The sequence below is a fragment of the Lissotriton vulgaris genome, chromosome 2_1 (genome assembly GCF_964263255.1).
Source record: "Lissotriton vulgaris chromosome 2_1, aLisVul1.2, whole genome shotgun sequence".
Taxonomy (NCBI): domain Eukaryota; kingdom Metazoa; phylum Chordata; class Amphibia; order Caudata; family Salamandridae; genus Lissotriton; species Lissotriton vulgaris.
In genome coordinates, this window is record NC_141687.1 from 1,794,769,824 (window position 1) to 1,794,794,339 (window position 24,516).

A 24,516-nucleotide genomic window follows, 5' to 3' on the forward strand; every position below is an offset into this window, starting at 1 on the left:
AGTGTGGAGGGCTGGAGGTCCCCCGCAGCGGCTGCCGGCGGCGGGGAAAGGAGCAGGGGGCGGGAGGGGGCGGGAAGGGGTAGAATCGGCTGCGTGGAGGAGGGGGCGGCGGCGGAATTCGGAGGAGGGGAGAGGGGAGTGAGTGGGTGTGAAGAGGAGTGGAGGGGAGGGAAGGGGAGTGGAGTGGAGGGGTGGGGGCGCCGAGAAGGAGGAGGCCGGAGTGTGAGTGACAGTGGGAGCAGGCTTGGCTCCCGGCTCCCCCCGGGGCCGCTGCTCGGGCCTTGTTCGGTGCCGGGGGAAAGGCTGCCGGCGACTGAAAGGCCTGTCACTAACTCCCTGCGAATTCCTGATCCGGCAGGCCATGAAATGTCTCCGCATAATTTTTCCAATCCGAGCCTATTAGAAGTGATCAGCAAAGAAAGAAATTTAATTAGCGAAAAAGGAACGCAACTCAGACGTGGCTGAGGGAAAAAACCGAGAAGGTCAGGAAGGCGGGTGCCGGCAATGCCGGACCAGATTCGGGGGCGTTCCCGGCTTTTGGCTGACGTAGCGTGACGTAGCCAAAAGCCAAAAATTCTCGGGAACGCCCCCGAATCTGGTCCGGCATTGACGGACAGGCCCGTCTTCCAATGGCTAGCCTCCATTTATGGAGCTAGCCAATGGAAGACGGGGTCCGTTCCGGTCTCCCGTACCATGCTCATTAGGTTTTCGCCTGCGCGAAAAAGCTGCGCAGAGCGCAGCTTTCGCCAGGCAAAACCTAAAAAGCATGTGCACTGCAAATGACACCAGGACGTTCAACACCCACAATGCACTCAGCCCGTTACCTGGGGCTAGTGGAGCAGACGGGCTGTAGAGCTTTAGTTAGTAGCACTTAGTGAACCAGATGTCAAAATGCAACGTTGTTCTTTTTCTGTTCAAATAATGCCTGGTTATGCATGGCTTCCAGGCACTAAGAAACTAAATCAAACAAGTATTAGCTTTGTACTTTTTGTAGTTTTTCTTTGGAAGGCGAAGTCCTGAAAATGTCTGCCATTTCACTGATACATTTTTATTAATGCATAGTTAATTAAACCCATTACATTTACAAAGAGGTATACCCATTATTATCATGATATTGCAGCAAATAACACAGTTCAAAAGGATAAAAATAAGAAATCAATACAAATTCTCGTTTCGCTTTGCATCGGGAGGAATTTCACAGAATGACAATGTAAAAGATCAAAAAGAAAAAATGCTGCACTGCAGAAGCAAACACCCATATTATTTATAAAGTGCATACATACAGTGCAAAACTTTGAATAAAGTGCATCTAGTTTGATAATTAATACCATTACATGTACATAAAAGCAAGGTGTGAGATATATAACCCAAATAAAACAAGACAGACCCTCAAGCATTACGCTTAAAAACATCCGGCCCCCCACAGGAATTTTTTTCTAGAGTTTAAAAGTGCGTACGTGCAAACTATTCCTGAAAAGTGCTTCTAGTTTGATCATTAAAGCCATCACATGCACATAAAAGCAGCATCTCACATACTGTCCTGTTAATGCGAGATGGCCGATCAGGAATTATTGTTTATACAAATTTTTTCAGTCAGTAAACAGGACCATAATCTGCTAAGGTGCTACATCCAGTGAAGAGAAAAAGACTGAACGAAGTAAGTAGTCCCTCTTTGCTGATAGCTACCCTTCAAGTCAAACAATTAGGCGGACAGAGCAGACATGGGAAGCAAGGAAAACTACAAAGCCTCATAAACGTGTGACTGGCCTTTGAAATGCATGTCTGGTGGCTCAGTTGACTAATGCATCCACTATAGGGGCGTGTGTTTGACCTCATGGTCACAGGTTCATATCCTGGCGGGTCCACTCAGCTTTTCATCCTTCTGAGGTCGATAAAACAAGTACCATTGAGTTGGGTAACAATAAACAGCTGTAATTCATCGCAAAGATGCCCAATGGGTGAACGTGTGCTTTACAAATACATATGTTATGTTATGAAAGGCCTGCAGAAGGCAGTCTTTGAGGCTGAAGCCTCGGCCTGGTCCCTTCCACGTAGCTCGAGACTTCTTTGCGTCCTCAGAGGTGCGGCATGCTGAGCTATGGCAGGGGCTGAAGCACTTTTACCCCAATAGGAGCTGCACTCTTGGTGACTTGGGTAATCAGACAACCACAAGGTCAATGAAAGAGTGGCAAACATTCATTAAACACTTTTTCCATCCACCATGTCCCTTTGGTGGTTCAGGCTTGCTTGGCTGTAGAATATTTGAGAGGTGGTCCTTCATAACTGCCTGTAAAACCTTGAATTGTTGCCATTCCATTTTTTACGGCTGTGATGTAAAATACACCCATTGCATAACACCTCCCAGCACCTGAGGCACACTAGCCAAGTGGCTACTTTGGAGCTGCTGTTCCTTGGGCCACAGTCGGTGGCGGAAATTCCACTGTTTACTGCTGGCATTGATGGAAATTCCATCAGAGTCTCTGAAAATAAACCAGGAGTGTTGGCATGTATATGATCTTTAGACAAACTGCGTGGACTTTGGCTTATGCTGAACTACTCTACCCATGTAGCATATATATTTCAAGAGAGGTGCGGACATCTAAATGATAAAGCGCTTTATGAGAGATATGGGAGCTTCAGCTGTTTTATATAGAGAAAAATTCAACAGAGGTGATATATTCCACAAAGGCCTCTCAGGCCTGCCGTTAGCTATTTTTAGTTTTTCCTACATGCTTTCATTTGGGCAATATAGTGCCTGAATTAATTTCTGGGAATGTTTGTGTCCTCTGTATAAATCTTAGCTTCTACACTTGAGCAAGCTGTGTGACCTTGGTCAAATAACGTAATTTCTTAGTGCCTCATTTTAAGTTTGTTTGGGAGTTTTAGGCTATGTTTAATTCTTCGTCTGCTGCTCCTGACTGATTGGTAATTGCCTGCAGACAGGATAGTGATTGGTTCTCCACAAAAATCTATCTCCTAAAAAGCATCTAAGTTGGCCCAGTGTCCTTACCGATGCGCCACGAGTCGTCTCCACACCGCTTCTGTTCATCGCTCTACAATAGGACGCTTCTCATGGAGGCACCCGTTATTGTATACAGTGTTTCTCTTTGTTACAGTCTCTCTAGCGTTTATATATTAGAAAAAAATCCATACCCTCCCTTTAATGTGCTTGCCTTTTGCTGCTAATGTAGTTCCTTGGTTTTGTTGTTCTTTCATGACTCGTGTATGTGTTTTTTGTGTGTATTTTTATATATATATATTTTTACGTTTCTGTATTCAGAATTTTCAAATTATATACATACAAATTAAACCGATTATATATGGGAGTAGGCGTATATAGCATCCTGTCTACAACGACATCAGTTCATGACCAGTGCATGTATACGTTTTTAATCATCTTTATAATTAAAATATCTTTTGTGACGCTATGATTGCAGCTGTTTGAAAGCTGAGCCTGTAGGTTTGGTGTAACCTAAGCAGTGTGTCTGTCTGCTCTCTGAACCTGTAAGCTATGTGTAGCTTGGGCTGTGGCTCTGTGGTCGGAGCCTGTTACATCTCTTCAATCTGAGACATAGCTCTGCTGTCCGTGGATTGAGATTGTGAAGTTTGTTTGACTTTTTATTATCACTCCCTGCTTCTTCTAAGCATCTATTTGGGATTGAATGGAAGGGAAAATAAAGCGACTGTAGAATAAAAAAAAAACATAGAAAATGTTTTGTAGAACTTGAAAAATGGTAGAAGGACATGTCAGATTTCAAACCCAAATTATTTGAATTATTTGTAGAAACCTATGGCGCTTCAAACAATTTATAGGGAACCCGTACTAAAATGTACTTTTTTTCACCATTTATTCGGCATTGCATGAGCTAGAAAAATGATTTCAGCGCGACAATGGAAACATCGGAGGAGGGCCACTGCCATCTAGCGTTCCTCTGGAATAAAACTAAAGCAGGCGGCGAAGATTTCCTCATCTCGGAAGATCATGTGTAAAAGGTGAATCTGTCTAGGGGGAATGGGGGACTTCACTAAAACCTATTTCTAGTTCACGAGGTCAGTCGCCGAAGACCGCCAACTGAACGTCGCTTCGAGGCAGAAGTGAATGTCATCTTTTTTAAATATAGCGCCTGCACTGTGTGTAATGTTTTTTAAGCGTCTTTCATTTTGGCAGGCGCAGTCCCTAAAGCATTTAGCGATACATTATTTGCCCAAGCATTGGCGGAACACAATCTGATGACCCCCCCTCCCCGCCCAATGCTGGGCTGGGGGCCCTTGAAGAGTTGGTGGGGGGGGGGGGGACAGAGGAGGGGGGGTATGCGTCGCAGGGGCTACAGAGGACAATGTCACGCCCATGTGCCCAAGATCACAGAAGGCTCTTCAAGCGCAGAGGGCGCCATTAGAAATGGAACCCCCTTGATTCTCTAGTTGAAACGTTAGGGATGAGAGCACCCCAATCACAAGAAACGTTGATGCTGCTTTGAAGTTGTGCTCAATCGGATAGTGGGATTTTGGAACAAGCATCATGGCCTCAATCAGTGGCCCGAAAGATACCCCTCCTGCTAGTGCGTACCTCTAAAATGAAGACCGCGGCCAGACAATATTGAAGATTATTTGAAGTAATCGGGACATTTAAGGCTCAGGTCGTTCATCGGGGCTTGATAGGTGGTAATGCCGCCCCGCCTTTCAGTAAGCAGCTCTGAAGCCGGGCATGGTGTGTGCCCAGCAAGTACCAGGGAAGAGGCACCCCGGGTGCCCAGGGAGCATTCTTATTGGTGTACCCCGACGAACACAGGGTCACCCGGGGCAATGATGTAGCCAGATAGATTGGTGCGGTAGTGATGGGAGCGAGCAGCCCTGAAAAGTGAGGCACGCCCGGTAACTGCCTCTGCTCTCTGACTCTTGAGTCTGTTCATTCCCGGTCTCTCCCCTTCATCCTCAGCCTCGCAGCTGGCACAGGTTCAAGCTCCACATGTAAGTGCCTGCTCCTGCTGGCACCGAGGAAGGGGCCTGTGGTGTGACGCCGACCCGGAGGAAGAGAGGGCACTGTGAGGCCGGGCGCCGCGTGAGACAGGAGCAGGAAGGCGGGTGCCCTCAATCCCGGACCAGATTCGGGGGCGTTGACGAGAAGAGGCTTTCGGCTGACGTAGCCAAAAGCCAAAAATTCTCGGGAACGCCCCCCGAATCTGGTCCGAGATTGACGGACAGAGCCCTCTCCCAATGGCTAGCCTCCATTTATGGAGCTAGCCAATGGGAGGAGGGGGCGGATACCCAACCCCACACAGAAATCATAACGTTTTTTGGCGCATGCGCACTACGTGCGCATCGCCAGTCAAAACCTAAAAAGGAGCGGATGCATTCATGGTTATTGCTTCTTTAGTAGCTCGATCTTTGATCTTGCAGAATTGAAAGACAGCTAGAGTGCCAACGTATCAGGAGTGGTATAACAAAATGAGTCGAACTAAGAGGTTTGAGGAGGCATATACGCAAAAGGGGTTGGCAGTACCAAAAGATTCAAAGCTTCATGGCAATTTATGGAGGGGAATGAAAATGAAGCAGAGTACAATCTTGTAAAATAGCACTGGATATCCTTTTTTTGCACTTTATGTAGGCATGGAGAAACATGGTGTACAGAAATATTGAAATGTCCATACCATAGGCACATTGACACTTTGGCAAAAAACATATCAACGTATGGGATGTCTACTTTTAAATACGATGGCTGCTTGAAGAGATCGAGATGGAAACTCGACGAGATGCGCCTTGAATAGTAATGGTTTGCTGCTAAATCTAGCACAGTTGCACTTTACTGAAAGTATACCAAAGTATTTGTTGAACACTATTGCGGTATGATTCTATATGCATGTTTGTTAGGCACGTTAGCACTTTGTTGGAATCATTAAAGATCTATTGTGATGATGAAATGACGATTATTAATGTTGTGTATTATGGGTACCCCTATGTATCTGCTTAATAAAAAGAAATGAATTACTGTTATTATGCCCCCCAACGTATCTCCCACATGGAACCTTATAATGTCTACTGTCAGGCCAGGTTTCCTGGATACTGTATCTATATTTTGCTTGATATACATTGAACGTTGTGTTATGTACCGAATACCCATGTATCTATGATGGGATGTTTATACTGTTATTGATCAGCATTGAACCTTATTCTATTTACTTTGTATTTATGTAACTAAAACACTTACCTTGTAAAGCGCTCGGATACCCGCAAGGGTCAGGTTCGCGCTATATAAAACTTTCAAATAAATAAATGAAAAGTGCAGCCCCAAATCTTATTATATATGCAGGAATTAAAAACGCAACAGCAGGACATGGGTAGACACACCACCTGTCGCACCCATTGACTAGCACTACACGATCCGCCTGCAAGTTAACTGGTGGCAGTGTGCCTCTGCCCGACACACGAGCCTTTAAAAGCCTGGTTGGCAGCAGCACACACAAAGGGAATCGCATCAGCAAAACAACTGCATCAGAACAGGGCGTGCAAAGAACAGCCGAGATGTTATCTGTGCTCGCCAGTGCTGCGCAGCTGTGCATAGGCAAAGCCCGGGGCAGAACAGCTTGATTCCCTCTGTGCGTAGACCAATCGGAGAGCCAGAGAGGAGGTGGCCAGGCAAACACCAATCAAGGTCTGGCTCGGACTCCCAAAAGTTGGGCCATGCTGCAACAGGCCATCTATTGTGCACGTCTGCCAGAAGAAAAGGCGCTATCATTGTCCAAAAACGATACAGACAGCGATGAAGGGAGGGAGTGGGAGCGAATATCCGCATCAGGCTGGGCGAGTAGAGGGAACACCTAGGACGGCCTTCTTTGCTGTGCCCAACGCTTGCTGGTGCCAATGGCTGGGCTGCAAGTGTTGTCATAAAGTGCGTTCTAATATATTTGTGTGTGTCTTTCAATTCATGTAAATGTATTGCATTGTGTTTTTGTGGTGTGGTGTGGTGTGGTGTGGTGTGGGGTGGCAAGAGCTCTTGCAAGATAGCTAAATCGGTTTGTACAAAAAGTTCTTCATAACAAAATTACAACTCCCAGAAAAAGTAAAGCAAAAAGTGCAGAAAGAATTATTAAAACACACACATATAGATACACACGTGGTGCATCAGTTAAGTCAACAGTATTACACAATGATCTTCTCGAGTAATGTCTGTGCCACAAAACCTAAAAACATTGACATTTTCCATAGAAGGTAGGTATATGACCTCATCTCCTACTCTTGCAATGCCTCAACCCCATTGTTCATGGTTTATAGTCTCGAAGATTAGGCATTGGCTTCAGCCACACCCTGCACCCTATCCTTTCCCCCTGAATCCAGAGCACAGTGCCTTGATCTGAATGTAGTGGCGGGTGGGCAGTGCGGGCAGTGGGTCGAGGGCATGGGATCAGGTCATATCTTGCATGCACTCCTCAGGATGCCAACCACACAGCACCACTGAGACACTGCCAAAGTGCACAGATCGTCACTGCAGCAACGCCCTGTGCAAATCCGCGTGTGCCCCTGAACCCACTGCCTATAGGCACCTCACAACTCATTAGAAGTAGCTTCACCCAAGGGTACAAGATGCAAGGCCTGTCCTAAAATCAGACCATTCCATCAGTCTTTAATCTTTAATATAAATGCCCTTGTGCTGAACACTGCAAGCACAAGCCACTGGGCATCAGGTATGCTGCATCCTCTTCAGCCATGCCCTCTGCCTAGTCCTCATGCCCACAGCGTTCGTCCTTGGGCTGTGAGCACAGGGCGCCGAGCACAGCCTATGACCCCTCGGAATCCACCGTTAACAACTTTTGGGGGTGCGCTCTGAGCTGTGTGTAGAGGAGAAGGCCTTCAGCCCCTCTCTATGCTCAGCTCTGGAGCAGAAGTGGGCCCTGGCTGAAGGGCGTGGCATAGGAGACACCCTGTGCCTATTCTTTGTGCACAGAATCCCAATATACTAGGCCTATGACTGTGCTAAGCAGCCTCTGGGCACAGGGCTCACAGCACACCTTGAGTTCACCTCTTACGCTCCCAAACCTACAGCACATGTCGGCGCTGCTCGGCTTCTAGCAGCGCCCAGTCTCATCATCGCGCTCTATACCTGGTGCTCATGCTTTCATAGAAGCACAGCACGCAGACAGCACGAGTCCCATCCATACATCGGGCCGTGCACCAGTTTGATCCCAGGAACCCACTGCACTCAACAGCAGCCACTGGGCACAAGGCAGCAGTTCCTGTACACCCTGCACCCACTACCCGTGCCCTTACACCCAAGGAGGCTGTTGAATCTTCACACAGTCATGTTTCCCTTGGACTGTATATGTGGTATCCATTATACTTTTACTGTACTTGTATTACATGCCAATGTAGTGTTATGGGGGGTGCTCCTTATGTTTACCACACGACAGGTTCAAGTTCTGGGCCTTGATGGGGGCAGCGGCAGTTGGCTATTGAGCGGATCCTTGTTGATGCAGGTTGGTGGGCTCGCAGTTTTAGATGAACAGTGATAATAAAAACAACATTCTATTTACTCTGAAGTCTACGTAGTGATCCGGCACTACAGACATGTCTTCAGGGCACCCAGGGCCGTCCTGAAGCTGCCACTGCGCATCCTTTGCCCATTGACAGCAGACACGTGTCCACGCGCCAGCAGTGTCAGGGGCCATCGGCAGAGACTTGGGCCACATGCACAGGAAACAGAACAGGACTTTCTTTCCTATCCTGAGCCCACTGCCCTGGCCCCACGGAATAGGGACTGAGGGTAGAGGGTGGGGTAAAAGTGGCATAACATTATTCAACATGTTGCTTATTCGTCATTTCCATGTCGCAGAAACACATTAATAGAAAACAAAGAGTGAGAGGGAAAATATTTTTATTGTTTGCTTGATATAAAACAAAAGGGGTGACGTCAGAACTGTTCGTGAAGCTTTAGAATCTATTAGGACAACCGTGGAGCAAGTTCAATGGTGTTTATCCTCAGGACCGTCTCCGGGTACACAATTACTGAAAAACAAAATGGAAAGTGGTAACTGGTCAGTCACTTTATGCAAAGAGCCAAGTTCATCTGCTACACAGGAATACAGTTACTTGAATGCCACTGTAAAATAGCTCCATAATATTTACTTAACTAGGTTACAGAAAGCGCCTGGGTTTCTGACTTTCAACGAAAAATAAGGTGCGTTGGATTATGAAAACCTTGCTTCGCCGGGAGTGCTAATTTGCTCAGTAACATAAAGAGGGCATTTGAATTATGTGAATAAGAAATGCGATAAAACTAGGTTTTTAATCACAAATGCATTACAACTTGATTTTTATAAAATGCTCTTAAATACGAGCACTGCTCCCACAGCCTCAGGTAGAAGGGTATGGAAGAGGGTAAGAATTAGTGTCACTGAATGAAAGTACAGATGAGGTAATGGAAGGATGAACAGGTGCCTGGAAGCATGAACTGGCAGATGAATAATGAATTAGTGCTGTGCTGGCTGGAGGAAGTGGGAAGGACATGACCCCATCACAAGCACTTGAACTGAAGGATCATGGTACAAGGGGAAGCAGAAAAGTGAAGTGGATAATGGGCTGAATTCCAACGACAGCGTGGGGACACCAACACAGCCATAATATAACAAAGAACTGAACCAAAGACAACTTTTTTTTAATGTTGAAACAGATATGGATCCTACCGGCATGCTCTGTCGATTGAAGTAACGTAATTTAGTGGTCTCACTGTCTACATTTCAAGGCGCACCATTAAGGTCATGCTAACACACAACGCGTCAGCAGTTCAGAGCCTGCAGCAGTCTTGCATTGCTCTAAGTAGTCCTTATCCACGCATCACAGCTGCCAAGTTCATGAGAGATTATGCAAACTTCAGTGCAAGTGTCCTGCTCCTCATCACATGGTTATGTTATGCAGATTTGTAGAGCGCACCATCACCGAGAGGGAATCCTGGCACTGAGCAGGTGTCAGTCTAGCCAAACCTTGGACCTAGTGGGACTATTCGAAAAGCCATACCTACAGCTTCTTGCGGGATTTAAGAAATGAGGAGGCTCTTATGTGTAGCAGCAGCTCGTTTTATGCTTTCGGGCCGATGTACGAAAACTCTGGACCGACTAATCTAGTTTTTCGTATGCATGGGATGTGTGCAAATATGAGTCTGGATGAGCAGAGGTTTCCGGAAGATTTGTGAAAGCAAATGCAATTGTTAAGTTTTGCTGGGCCAGTGTTAGGTAGTGCCTTGAAAGTGTGGGTGAGGAGTTTTAATTGAGGTTGTTTGTGAATGGGGAGCCAGTGGAGCTCCTTCAGGTGTGGTGCGATGTGAGTGCAGCATGGGAGGATGACAATCATCCTGGCCACCAAGTTTTGAATGGTCTGCAGATTTCTGGTGAGTTTTTTGTGGATGCCCGCATAGAGGGTGTTTCAGTAAAGTCCAGCTTACTTATGAGAAGGGCATGTGTGACAGTTTATGGGTGCTGATTGGTAGTCATTTGAAAATCTTCCTCAGCATCTTCTGGATATGGAAGCTTAGGTGGTCATGTCTAGTTTACCGTTGATGATGATGATCCCGAGGTTCTTGGCGTGAGTGGTGGAGGTGGGTGTCAGTCCTAGCTCTGTTAGCCAGCAGGTGGATTCCCACAGTGAAGTGGTTTTCAGGAAGATCATGATTTTGCCTCCGTTCATCTTTGGATAGTTGGTCTCTTCATCCAGTGGGCAGTTTCGGGTATATATTCATTGAACTTGATCGGACAACTGGGTGTCTTATTCATGAAGGAGAGAATGAGTTCGGTATTATCTGCGTAAGAGAGGACGTTGATGCAGTGACAGTAGATGAAGCTGGATAGAGGGATAATGTATGCAATGAAGAGGGTCGAGCTAAGGGAGGACACTTGCGGAACTCTGCAGATTACGTTGTGGTTGTCGAAGGTGTACGGTGCCAGGCTGACTGACTGGATCATTCCCGCTAGGAAGAAGCAGATCCATCTGAGTGTGTGTCCTTGTATTCCAATGCCGCATAGGCACTCTATGAGGACGGGATGGGAGACAATGTCAAATGCAACAGAGATGTCTAGGAGGATGAGGGGCGCTGTGTTTTTTCTGTCCAGAGTCATGCAGATGTTATCCATGGCAGCAATGAGGGCAAATTCGGTGCAGTGGTTGGATTTAAAACCAAAATGAGTGGTGTCGAGGAGTTGGTGTTCGTCGAGGTATTTGGTGAGGCATCTGTTGCTGATTTTCTGCAAGACATTTACCGGGTATGATAGCAGGGAGTTCGGTCTGTAGTTGGCAAGCGTTGAAGGGTCCATGAAGAGAGTCTTAAGCAATGGGAAGACAGCTTGAGATTTTCATGATTGGCTGGCTGAAAGCTGCAGATAATTTTGGTGTAGTAATCACTTCTTCCAAGGCATTATGCTCGATTCCGACAAGCGTTGCGTAGGTAGGTCCGTCAAAAAATCAGCTAAAGCATTACAGATAAGCATGTGAGTACAACCTAGAACAGTACATTGTGAAGGTGTGAGCTATGTCCAAGGTATCTGTGAACCTCTGTCCCTCATGTGTTAAAATGCTTGTGATGGGGTCATGTCTAGTGACATTTTGACGAAGGCGATGTATGATTTTACTGGCTTTGTCCCCCATTGATAAATATGGCTTTGCGCCGCCAGCCAGATCAGGTGGGCTTCATCCATTAATACCTGTTGGAGAACGATCTTGGTGTGCACTAAGCCACATAAAGGGGCCTAGGAGGATGTACTCACATGTAGTGGCTCAAACTCAAAGATCCGTGACTCAAGGCTTACAACCCCTTTTTGTCAGTGCTGTTTAATTTATGATTGGAAACGTATTATGTACCCCCAGATAGTTGCTTGAAAGGCACTCCAGAGAGTGCCAGGAACATTATCGATCCTCGGTTATTAGTGAAATACAGGTCTATGGTATCACCTATGTGGTACCCTCAGCGGTCACCTTGTAACCACCATGCACTAAGTTAAATGTTTCCTAAAGTGAGCTCAACGGGTGAGTGGTCAGGTAGACCACGTGGCAAAATGGAGTTCCAATTCACCAACCCTATACCAGATGTTGGCATTAAAAAATAATCTAGGTGGGAGAAAGTGCCATGTGTTCCAGAACAAAAGATGAAACCCTGTTCGTTATGATGAAAGGTTTGTCAGATGTCAGTTATTCCAAACGTCTCCATACGTTTTGTGGAAGAGTTGAATTTTTCCTTCCTGAAGATGATTTATCCTAGATCCAAGATGTTCTGTGTAGGCTGTTGTGAGGTGGCAACCTTATCTTTTGCACTAGCCTGTGATTGGGAGAATTCCCTACACTTAATCCTGACTATTTTCTTTCAGTATTCCTACATCCATTTCAGGACTTCCACTCTTTTCAATGAATATTTAAAGAGACTTAGTGGCTGAAGTACTCGTACGGAGTTGCAACTCGTCTTAAGCTTTTGAAACACAAATTGAGTTGTAAGAAACATGATGATATAAAAACTGAAACAAGATTATGTGCCACGAATAAGGACCCTATGAAGTATGCTGAACTAAAAACAGAAAATTGTACATTAAACAATTTGATAGAAACTGTATTCAACAGATTTTCTAACCAAACTCAATAAATTCAATAAAATAAAACATTTATTAAGGGACATTACAGTGCATCATAAGGACCACATAATACCCAATGTTAAAATACAAAATCTTAAAAATTCACTGGATAAAGCATCAGTGAATGGGACTGTAGGGGAATAATTAAAAAAACTGAAACCCATACATTTTCAATTAACATTAGCTTGGTAAACAGGACTACCCCCAAATGTAATAAACATGATCCCACACTAAGTAAGATACCATCATTTATGACAAATATCAAGCCTGTTGGAAATTGTGCCCTTACTGTAGGGTCAACAACAATTTGTTGTCTTTTTGCAGAACCCTGTTTTTGTTGGCTGTAAAAATTTGTGCGCTTTACTTCTTCTAACCAGTGGTAAAGTGTTGCACTTTCCTTTTAAACATGAGGACGTTGGCACGTATAACATACCTACGAGTCCCTAGTATATGGTGCCAAGGTGTACACACAGCCTGTAAGATAAATATCACAATTGGACTGTAGCACCCATTGTGTCACCCACTACAGTGCAATGTAAATATGTCTGCAGGCCTGCCACCAGTAGTAGCCTAGCGGTACAAAAGGGGGTGGTGAAGGACGGAGCATCTGAACCAATCAAACACTCACACCCAGTCAACAGATCTGGGTTTAATCCATCACCGTTCTTTAGCCCACTCTGCCACCCCAGTTCAGACATGGCCATATGCAAATCAGTCTGACCATGTGCCGCATGGGAACAGTCCAGCTCGAACTGCCAAGCCATGCCTTCCCTGGACAGGAAACAAGCTTCCTAGGACCAGTTTCTGGCATTTCAGCCGTCTTCAGCCAGGCTTTTTATTTTTTATTTTATTTATTTAAAGAGTTTTATATAGCGCTGGCTAGATCCGAAGGTATCAGAGCGCTTTACAAAAGAATCAACAATGTAACAGAAAAAGATCAAATATTGCATAATACATCAAAATCAGATTTTTCCCACAAAAACTGGATATACGTGCTTCTCTAAAAGTTGGAATTTCACCTACTTTCATAGCAGAAGGAAGAGTAATAAGAAAAACATGTTCAGAGCAAGGAGATAAGGTGACGTTTGCATCTGTTCACAAGAAGGAATTATGAGAAATGTAATGTCAAGTATAAATCTTATGGCACCATAATGAATAAGGATGATGGAAGTGTATCAACTCTTTTAGTACCTGCCTTTAAGGGGAGTCTCCCAGGGTGACCAATAGATCTGCTACATACCAGATCGTGCTTGTCCAATCTGGAATGAGCAGGATACACTCATACCTAGTTTGATCTTACTTTCTGAAAGGCTCTCAGAAAGACAGTGTAGGTGTAACACTAAAATAAGGTGTGAGAAGTTGGCCTGGTATATGGTGTTCACTATTCTACTGATAACCTTGCACCAGTCCAAAAAACCCTTATGGTGATGGTTGTAAAGTCAACCTTATAGACCAGCTATCCTAATGGTGGCGTGGACAGAACAATCCTAGGCTAAAATACTCTTGAGGGCGTGTAAAGCCAGCTGTTTTACCATATGTAACCCCTTGAATATCAAATGAAAGGACACCACACAGGATATATATAAAATATATATGTATTTATTTCTAACACACTCCTCTGAACTCTTTATGAGATCAGAGGCCAAAGCACATAACAAGACACCTAGGAAATATACGGTTAGGCCCTAGGGGCGAAGCAAACCATACATCAAGAAAGTGGTATAAGTACCACGTAACAAGAAAAGGAAAGGCCTAGGGAATCGCTGGGGCTACACTATCTGAACAACATTTTAGAAGTAGGAGGCCCGCAGGCGGCGCGTGCAGTGACTTTACACACAAGCGGGAGTCAATACAAAGTCAATGGGAACTTAGAAGTTAGATTTAGAAGGATTTAGGACACTTCCGGTTTAGCTAGGAGGAAACAACTAAAGACTTAGACACTTGGATAGTCAATACCCTTGGGAGCACCGAAGTACTCGCGTTACCTCACCGACGGATGCATAGGTGTGAAGATGTGTCGGGTTTCGTTCTTTAATCCTATGGAGACCTGAAGAAAGATGCTGCAGGCGACCAGGAGGAAGATGTCCGGGTAGATCCAAGGGTGGATCGAGGATGAAGAAGACCTGAAAGCAGAGGGTACAGAGTCTGGGTCACTAGTCATTGACCGGGTGGAACCATGATGGAACCAGACAATGTCGAGGAGCAATCAGGTGCTGTCTTGAAGCTTGTCTTTGCAGCCACGTGGACCAGGAGGCATCGACGACCAGGTGCTGCCGACGGACTGTGCAACGAAGGATCTCGCAGATGGAGTCGACTTCCGGATTGGAGTCAACAAGCCTTGGCAAAGGCAACCCACGCAGGATACAACAAAGGCTTATGGTGCAGACCAGCAAGGTCTGAGGTGCTTCACCTTTGCAGGGAAGCAAGGGCCAGTCTGGGTCAACCGGACCAGCGATGTGATTCAAAAGGATTGTCGTCACAGAGGCTACTAGCCAACGGGCCAGCAACCGGACAACGCGTGGAGCAGAACAAAAGCAGAAGGGCCCCACGCAGAACTTGTGGAGTGTGGGGGGCTGATCTTTGCCGCAGATGGAGCTCGGTATCGGGTTTCTCAATCCCCAGTGCACAGCTTCAAGGGTGCCTCAGGAGCTGCACAGGTAGCAAGTTGTAGGCTTTTCAAGATCTCCGGTCCCACGTGTCTCGTTGCCTCCACAGATCTCATCTATGCTGCAGGCATGAAGAGAGGTCTCAGAGAGGCCTGGAAGTCTGGGTCTTGTCAGGCTCTGTGCTCGGGTTCCGGCGGGACCGTCGACAAAGCAAGCCGTTGATTTGCTGGATGGTGCCTGGTTGCCCAGGGTGGTCACTCCTTGGCCACAAGGGAGATTCTTCAGTCTTCAGCTTCAGCAGAATGTTGAAGGTCCAGAGTTTGGTTTCAAGTTTCAGTTCAGGATTAATCTAAAGTCTCAGGACTCAGCTCCTACCTTTATACAACTAAAAGGGGCTGGATTACTTTCTAGGTCCCTCCTATGGGTGGGACCAGGAAGGGGGGTGGTTACACCCCCTCTCCTTTGTCCAGTTTCGCGCCAGAACTGGGGCTGGAGTGCCCCAGCAACCGGTTTGAACTGGGGTATGCATGGAGCACCTAGTGTGCCCCAGGCAGTGTGTCAATCTATTCAGCCCTCCCTGTCCCAATACACAAACTCCTGTCTGGGGTGGTGGTCGCACTTCCCCAAGCAGGAAACCTATTGTCCAAACCTCTGTGACTGGAAGGACTCCCAGCAGCAGGAGGTCAGACTTGTGTCAGTGGCAGCAGCATCCATTTTGTGACGCTGGGGCTCTGGTAACCGGGATAGTCAGCAACAACATGTCTTCTCCCTCTAGAAGGGTGGAATGCTACCCCCGTCGCCAGAATTGGCGAGGGGGTAGTATTCCAAAGCGTATGACACGTTACACAACATGTTTGGATAAAGCCAAACCAAAGTTAGCATTAACCGCAAGGATTATAATGCACTTAAAAGTATATGGTATGGCGATATCATAGAACAGCTATAAGGACATGGTTCCGAAAGCTGCAGACAGGCTCAGCTCATGCTAGAGCACCATCTCACACTTAACCAAGCACTCTGCCTCCAGGATTGTTAAGGCCTGCCATAGGAGTGACTCATAGGTTACTGTGTGTCTATATATAAGTAGGCATAGGAATACTACACCTAAGCAAGGGGTGATTACACAACCTTGCCCCCAGCTGAGTGATCAGCCAGTTGTGTCTGTTTGAGTGGCCAGCCAGGGGTGGCATAATACATGTTGCAGTCCCTGGTAGGCCTTGGTTGCACCTATGCCCCGAGTACCTAGGGTACACTTTTACAGGGGCTGACAAGGTGAACCAATTTCCAATTGTGTATGCACCTAGAGTACATGGTTGAAATTTAGAGACAGTGCATCTGTGCTGTGGTTCTGATTAGCAGGCCCACAGCCATATCGAACTCGAAAACCAGTAAAGCAAAGCAAAAAGTGGGGGTGACCATAGGAAGCAGACCCTACTCTCCTACATAGGGCAAGGATAGGTTCCATCTGGAAAGAATGCCACAGCGATCTCAAATATGGAAAGAAAGTGAAGAAAACAAAACATGTTTACTTATTTCTGAAATCAGTAGGGCCAACTCCAATCCCACAAAACAGCACTGTAAACTTTGCTGTCAGGCTCTCACTCACAGTTAACTCTATTTCATTTGCTCAATGCATCCGCTTTTGTATATAGCTCCTTATTATGATCATAGTATTCACAGATGTCACCACTGTGCCTTCTGTGTTCAAGACTATATTAAGTATGTATTTGAATGCCTTCTTACCACGCTTGATTAGCAGTGAAAAATGTACCTTTCTTAAAGAATTTGAGACTTTAGGTCACTATGGCCCAAATCTCCCACAAAGCGTCAGTATACCTGGCTGGAATACAGCAAGCAATTACTTTTTTCAATAAGTGCTAAGATACATGTGGCAAAGATTTACATTGAGAGAGCCTACCGTCTTGTATTCCCATTGGTGGATTAGATTGCAAGGCATTCTGCTTCATCTTGGATTAAAGCACTAGGGCATTGTATTGTATTGTATTGTAAGGGGTGCTTGTAGAGCGCACTGACACCATGGGTTTCCTGGCGCTGGTTGGAAGTAGAGGGGACAGAGGGACTAACCAGATTGGGGGAAGAGCCAGGTTTTCAAGGACTTACGAAAGAGAGTCAGAGAATTAGAGGTTTTAAGAGGAAAAGGAAAAGAGTTCCAAAGCTTGGGGGCCAGGTGTGCAAATCTCCGGCCTCCAGATCTACAGAGCTTGTAAGAGGGGACAGTCAAAAGGTGAAGATGAGAGGATCTCAGGTTCCGGGATGGGCAGTAGGGTCTGATGAGAGATTTCACAAAGGCGGGACAGGGCCCAGCTAACGACTTGAAGATGAGGCAGCCGATTTTGAAGGCCGCCCTGTCAGAAGGTTTTGGATCACATGGTGTCAAATTATGCCAGAACAGGAACAGTCTACTGACTGCAGATGTGGAGCATGGCTTCTCCAAAGCTGCTAATGCATGGTCCAGAATGTTATCTTTAAAGATTCCCCTCACCTAACAGGCATTCAGTCAACAGCTGTAAAATGTCTGATAAAAAAAGCTTTCAGATTGTGTTCATGCCAGCTATGCCTGCTGCTTTACTTAGCCGTGTGCTCTAAAAGAATGGCATAACATAACATACTTAATGAATGCTGCAAAGGTGGGCACAAAAGGATATTGTAGATCAACTTCAGGGGAAGTGTCTGGCCAACATCTTGTCAACTACAGTATAAACCCATTTCAGATTCCAGGAAGTTCCAGGAAGCTAAATCTGCATTTTGTTGACCAACTTCTGCCAGCCACTAATTAGCATTTCAATAGGCATGAATAAGGCGTGAACTTGCTTTCAGAACAGGAACTAAGGACCTTGGGTGTGGGGAGATGCTGTTGTGCACTTGACAGTATGACCTGTGTTTTGGACCCAAGGACTAACTTCAAATAGGTCTACCCTGTCATAAGCAGATGTAGCTAAAATCCAGGCCTACAGCCTTCTTTTGTCCCTAGAGCCAGACTGGCCTCTGTCACAGTGGGCCTATTGTTGACATCACAGTGTCAGATACTGAAGGAATGTCAAGACCTGCTTGATATGTCTGCTGGGGTTTTGCATTTGATATTTGGGGAACACTTCAGAGGAGGGACACAGAATGTCAAAACAATGTGTGTATATCCACTGTCTAGTTGCTGAAACCTCAGCTGTGTTCTACCAGACTTCTGTCTCCGTAGGGGGTACAGGGGATATCTAAAACTCGATTTTAGTATTAGATGTGGGAAGACACCGAGATCACCATAATACACTCCCCAAACAGATCTGCAGTACTCGGAGCCCAGCCCTGGGAACCTTTACCCTATTGGTTAGGGCATCCTCAGGGGTCATTCTCACTCATTACCGCGTGCCGGGCATAAATGAGGCATCTCCAAGCATCCACTTCAAAACACTCCTGGACCTGTGGAAGATCAGAAGAGGGCTGACTGTTTGAGACCCGAGAAGAGCCTAGAAGACTGGTCCTGCTCTCCTTCATTGCTCCAGAACAGATCAGTGGACTCCAAGTTAAAGATATAGGGACACAACAAGCTCCAAGTTAAAGATATAGGGACACAACAAGCTATAACAAGCTTTTTCTTGCAACTGCTTAGCTGATGCAGTGGCAACAGGACCTGGACTGTACTCTTCTCTTGGCTTCTGCCTTCCACACTGAGTCTCTAATTGCCTTTACTGAGGTCTTTATAAGTATTCTTCAGTGGTGGATTGGTGTTGTGTTTACATGTCATTGCACAAGCATTTTCTCGTGCAATTCCATGTGTTCTTGTTCCCTAGCTACTGGGGTATTCTAGATTGTAAGGATAGCAGTCCAGGGAGCCGGTGGAGCAGGGAAGGTGTTGTGCTGTTTCTTCCGTTACTTTGGTGTTTCCAGCAATAAACTATTCAACTTAAAATTATTGGATTGTCGACTCTTTACTTAACAATTTGGCGATGATTACTTTCGTGCTGGACCACCAAGAGCCTACGCGTGTGGGAATTCAGCATTTCAACATTAAAAGGACATTTGAAGGGGCTTCTTATCGTATTTAGTTTTTTTTTTTGCCTTCTACTTTGGACTGTGCTAACGCTCAGAAATCCACCTGCCTGTGTGGACCTTATCATCCATTGTATTGGCTATTTGCACATAAGTTACCTTCAAGTCTGCTATCTAGTACGTAAAGTTGAAATGTCAAGTCGTAGTTTAAAGGAGGTAAAAAGGTGAAACTTCTAGTAAACTGGATGATTCTGTAAACAAAATGAAAGGTAAGAGAGAAAATAGTTCGGCTCCTAATGATAAAGTAAATGATAAAGAGAAATCTAGTAAAAACTTTAAGTTTCAACCGAACAGGAAGAAAGAGGTTCTCAAGTATTATCGTTGTTGTAACAGTGAAACACATTAAGCACACAGTAAATCTTGCCGTACTATTAAAGGTAAATATTCTTCATGTGGTAAAATTGGGCATTATACCAAACTTTGTAAGTCTAGGAAGACTTCTAAAGTTAAGTATGTTGAAGAAAGTGATGATTCTGATACTGAAGGACGAGTTAATAGAGTATTTCACACTAAGGACTCATATTTATTTATGGTCAATGACAGTGAAAATGTGAGGAAGAAACCTATATATTCAATGGAAATTGGTGGTGTTCATATCAATATTTATGTGGATTCTGGATCACCCTACACTATTATTAATGAGGAAGTGCGGAGGAGTAGTTTTGTTAAACATATTGGGGAAAAATTATTTCCTACTGACATTAGACCAGAGAGTTTCTCTGGAGAAAAGATTGATATGGCGGGTTATAGACCTTTACTTTTCAAGTTTAAAAATAGAGAAAGTCGAAGTCATTGGTATATTGCATAAAAAGGCCCTTCAGTTTTGGGGTGGAACGATGAAGGCAATCTTGAGATAATTTTAAACCGTAACTCCGCAGAACCGGTCATGAGTGTTGATGATGGTGAGAGAATAGGTAATGTCATGCTTGATAAATTCCCTAAAGTCTTTTCAGGAAAAACTGGTAATCTAACACATTTTGAGCATTCTATTATGTTCAAGGCAATTGCTCAACCGAAAAATCATGAGTTTAGAAACGTTCCGTTTTTGTTGAGGGATGAAGTACAAATAGAATTGGACAAATTATTACAAGAAGGCATAATTGAAGAGATAGATGCAACGGAATGGTTATCTCCAGTTGTTATTGCCAGACGCAGTAATGGCAAGATTAGGTTGTGCATTGATTTGCACTACCTGAATAATAATATTATCATTGATAAATTTCCATTGCCAAAAATTTCTGAAATGCTTGCTTCTGTAAATGGTGCTAAACGGTTTACCTCTCTAGATTTATATGCGGCATACCAACACATTTCATTGCAAGAAGACTGTAAAAAGTTTACTGAGTTCATCACTCCTATGGGTTGTTTTCAGTACAGGAGAATGCCGTTTGGGTTGGCATCTGCAGCCACAGTCTTTCAGAGATTCCTGCATCATCTTTTTGGAAAGTTAAAAAACGTGAATTGTTTTCAAGATGACATTTTAATCTACGGCAAATCTGAGGAAGAACATAATTCTGTGTTGAATTCCATTCTAGATACTTTAAATTATAGGAATCTCACAGTAGAGTTATCAAAGTGCAAATTTGCAAAGAAATAGGGCCTAGATGTATCAAGCCTTTTGCGATTCGTTAAGGCCGAAATTCGCAGAATTTCGGCCTTAAGGAATCGCAAACGGACATTTAGCATCTTTTGAGATGTATCAGAAATTAGCAAAATAAGGAATCGCAAAAAATTGCGATTCCTTATTTTGCTTATGCATTTAAGGAATCGCAATTTTGCGATTCCTTAAATGGCATGTATGAAACTTTCTAAAATTGCGAAATTGGGTTAAGGAATCGCAAATTAACACCAATTTGAGGTTCGTGTTAATTTGCGAAATCCTTTTAAAAAACAAAATATGACTATTTTGAAGGTGGCATGTGACACACATACATGCCCATAGGGCATGTATGTGTGCCATATGCACACACATGTAAGTTTCAGGGGTGCAGCAGGGTGTCCATGAGACACCCCTGCACCCTTGAAATAATTCTCAAATTGCGATTAGCAAATTGCGAATTCGCAATTTGAGAATTAGTGCACTATCATTCCTATGGGCCTCCTGGCCCATAGGAATGCATGGGGAATTATTCCTTATTTGCGAATTCGCAAAATGCGAATTCGCAAATAAAGATAAATAAAGAATCGCAAAAAAAATGCAATTTTTTACATACATTCCATTTTGCGAATTCTAAATAGCGATTCGCAAAAAATCGCTATTTAAGATTCGCAAAATGGAATCTTGATACATCTAGGCCTATGTGTCTTATTTGGGGCATGTTTTGAGTACAGAGGGTGTGTCACCTAAACCAGAATTAATTGAAGCCATTATTAAAGCTCATGCACCATCTAACAAGGACGAATTAGGATCATTTTTGGGGCTCGCTGAGTTTTATTCAAAGTTTGTCAAGGACTTTTCTAGTAAAATCCATAATGTAAGGCAATTTTTAAAACAATGGTGCAGATTTGAATGGTCCTCTAGATTTCAATTAGAGTTTGAGCAGATCAAAAAAGACATTGCTACTGCTCCTGCATTAAAAAATCTTGATCCTGAACTTGAGAACATTGTTACCGTAGATGCCAGCAATAAGGGTTTAGGTGGTGTGTTAATTCAAAGAGATACTAAGGGGGCAGAGAAAACCATTGCCTTTGCTTCCAGGGCTTTATATGACCTTAAGAAGAAAAGTTCTCTGTGATTGAAAAAGAGAATTTGGCATGTGTTTGGGCCATAGAACGACCATTTGTGTGGGGTAAAGCTTGTTTGGTGAGGTCTGATCATAAACCCTTAGTGAAATTATTAACAACAGTAGGTGTGCTTAGATCGTCTGCAAGGATAGCCAGAATGTCTATGAGACGTCAAGATTTTATTTATACTGTTGAATATGTCCCTGGCAAATGCAATGTTACGGCTGATTTCTTGTCTAGGATGCCATTAGAAATTGAGGAAGAGATAACTGAATGGGAAGATTTCAGTGTAGCCTATATTTTTGATAAGGGTGTTCAAAGTGTCAAAAGGGAAGAATTGATTGGAGAATGTTCGCGTGGCAAAGTTTTAGTCAAACTAGGTGAGTACATTAAGGATGGTTGGCCTAGCAAATCAGGCCTTTCTGTAGACTTAAGATAGTTTTGGGAAGCAAGGAGTGAGCTGTCTTTGGAGGATAGCGTTACCAAAAGAGGAGAGAGAGTAATTTTACATATAAGTCTGTTAAAGAAAATTGTAAGGACTAAACAGAAAGTTAAACAATGGTGTTGGTGGCCTGGCATTGATCTTTTTGTATAGAGGTTTGTGAGGCATTGCGCTGCTTGTGCCAATTCTAATAAATCATTGAGAACTCTTAAACCATCCATGTGCGAACCTATTGTTCAATTTGGACCCTGGGAAACCTTAGCTATTGATATTACAGGCCCTATAGGAGAAAGTCATAAATTCATCATTGCTTTGATTGATATGTTTTCTAGGTGGCCTGCCATCAAAACTGTGCAAAGGGTGGATTCTAATGCTGTTTTAGAATTTTTGGATGAAGTATTTCTCAATAAAGGTATTCCCAAGCTTATAATTAGTGACAATGGTGTGAAGTTTGTTTCGGTAAAGTACAGGATTATTTTACTAAAATTGGTATTGGACACAAAACAACTTCACCTTATAATCCCAGTGGAAACGGCATGATAGAATGTTTCAATAGAGTGATCATAATTGCTGTTCAATTATCCATGAATAACAATGAGAATTGGGAAATTCATGTTGTGAGTGCTGTAGGGGCTTAGAGGACTTCGGTAAACGATGCTTTGGGAGTGTCTCCTTTTGTTGTCATGAGGAGAAGAGAAGCGAGAACTAAAGCCAATCCTAATTGGCTTCTGCATTCCACTGATGAAGAGATATCCATGAGGGATTTAGGAAAAGAATTGTTGATACACATTTGAAATATAAGGAACAATATGATCTTAAGACAAAATCTAAGGATATAAAAATGGAGGTGGGAATGTTAGTAAAAGTGAGGAATCCTGGCAAAGCTAATTAGGGTGAGAGTCAGTTTTCAGAACCGTTGTCTGTGGTTGAAGTTTTGCGCAATGCTGTCTTATTGAGTGATGGTAAGGTATGGAATTTAAAAAGGATTGCTGTAATCAATCAAGGCTTAGTTTTAGAGGATAATTTGTCCAACAAGTTCAAATTGTTTGATGATATTTGTGAAAGCATTGACGGCAATAATAGTGATGTAGATGTTATGAATCCTGATGTTTTGACACAAGATATTGAGGGTGTTGTGGAAAATGAAAATGTTGTAGTAAGTGGTAATGGAAGTGTTCGCACTGACATTTCAAATAAAAGTTAGGAAGAAATTGATTGTGGCAATAATAATTTGCTTGAGGTGAGTGCTAACAGGTCTCTTGAGGTAGGCAAACGTGTAAGGGGCAAACCTTTTTGGCTTTCGGACTACGAGTGTGATTTTGATGGTGTTCAGTGTTCTTCATTCTCACTGTATCCATATGCTTTATTTTTTTTTGTTTTATATTTTGTTCGGGGGAAGATGTGTTGTGTTTACCCGTCATTGCACAAGCATATTATCGTGCAATTCCACGTGTACTTGTTCCCTAGCTACCGGTGTATTCTAGATTGTAAGGACAGCAGTTCAGGGAGCCGGTGGAGCAGGGAAAGTGCTGTTACCTCCATTACTTTGGTGTTTCAAGCAATAAACTATTCAACTTAAAATTATTGGATCGTCTTTACTTAACAATTGGGAATTCAAAAAATAAAGTCAAAAGGAGAAATCTTTAACCTCGAACCATCACGGTTAGCTTCAAATTGCAAATCGATCTTGTTCTACCAGGACCACTGACTATTATTAGCACTTTGTGGTTCTTGGCAATATTTCAACTTGAAACTTTAAAAATGTATATTTCTGGTTACTCTTATTGGATTTTTGTCATGTCATTTATTCGATTTTATTCTATTTTTAATTAATTTTGGGAGGATTATTATTTTGCATTACTGTTTTAGCACTGCATAAATACTTTACACATTGCCTTGAAGTTCAGCCTTTCTGCTCTGTGCTCTAGCAAGTAATTATTACTTGAGGTAGGTACTCACTCAGTCAAATAATAACCCAATATCTCACAATACCTTTGTGCCATAGGCCCTTCCTGTAATAACCACATATGTAGCTGAAAGCTATGCATTGCCTACATGGCATCGTCACATTTTTATTAGCATA

General features: G+C 43.8%; 1 protein-coding gene across 1 annotated transcript in view; it reads right to left on the minus strand.

The window, feature by feature from the left end:
- Positions 1–8,849: 8,849 nt before the first annotated feature.
- MRPL21 (mitochondrial ribosomal protein L21) overlaps positions 8,850–24,516 on the minus strand; it is a 146,953-nt gene continuing 131,286 nt past the window's right edge. The window contains exon 7 of the mRNA XM_086957843.1: positions 8,850–8,997. Within this exon, the coding sequence (XP_086813969.1) occupies positions 8,933–8,997 (65 nt within the window). The 3' untranslated portion in view covers positions 8,850–8,932. The remainder of the gene's footprint in view (positions 8,998–24,516) is intronic.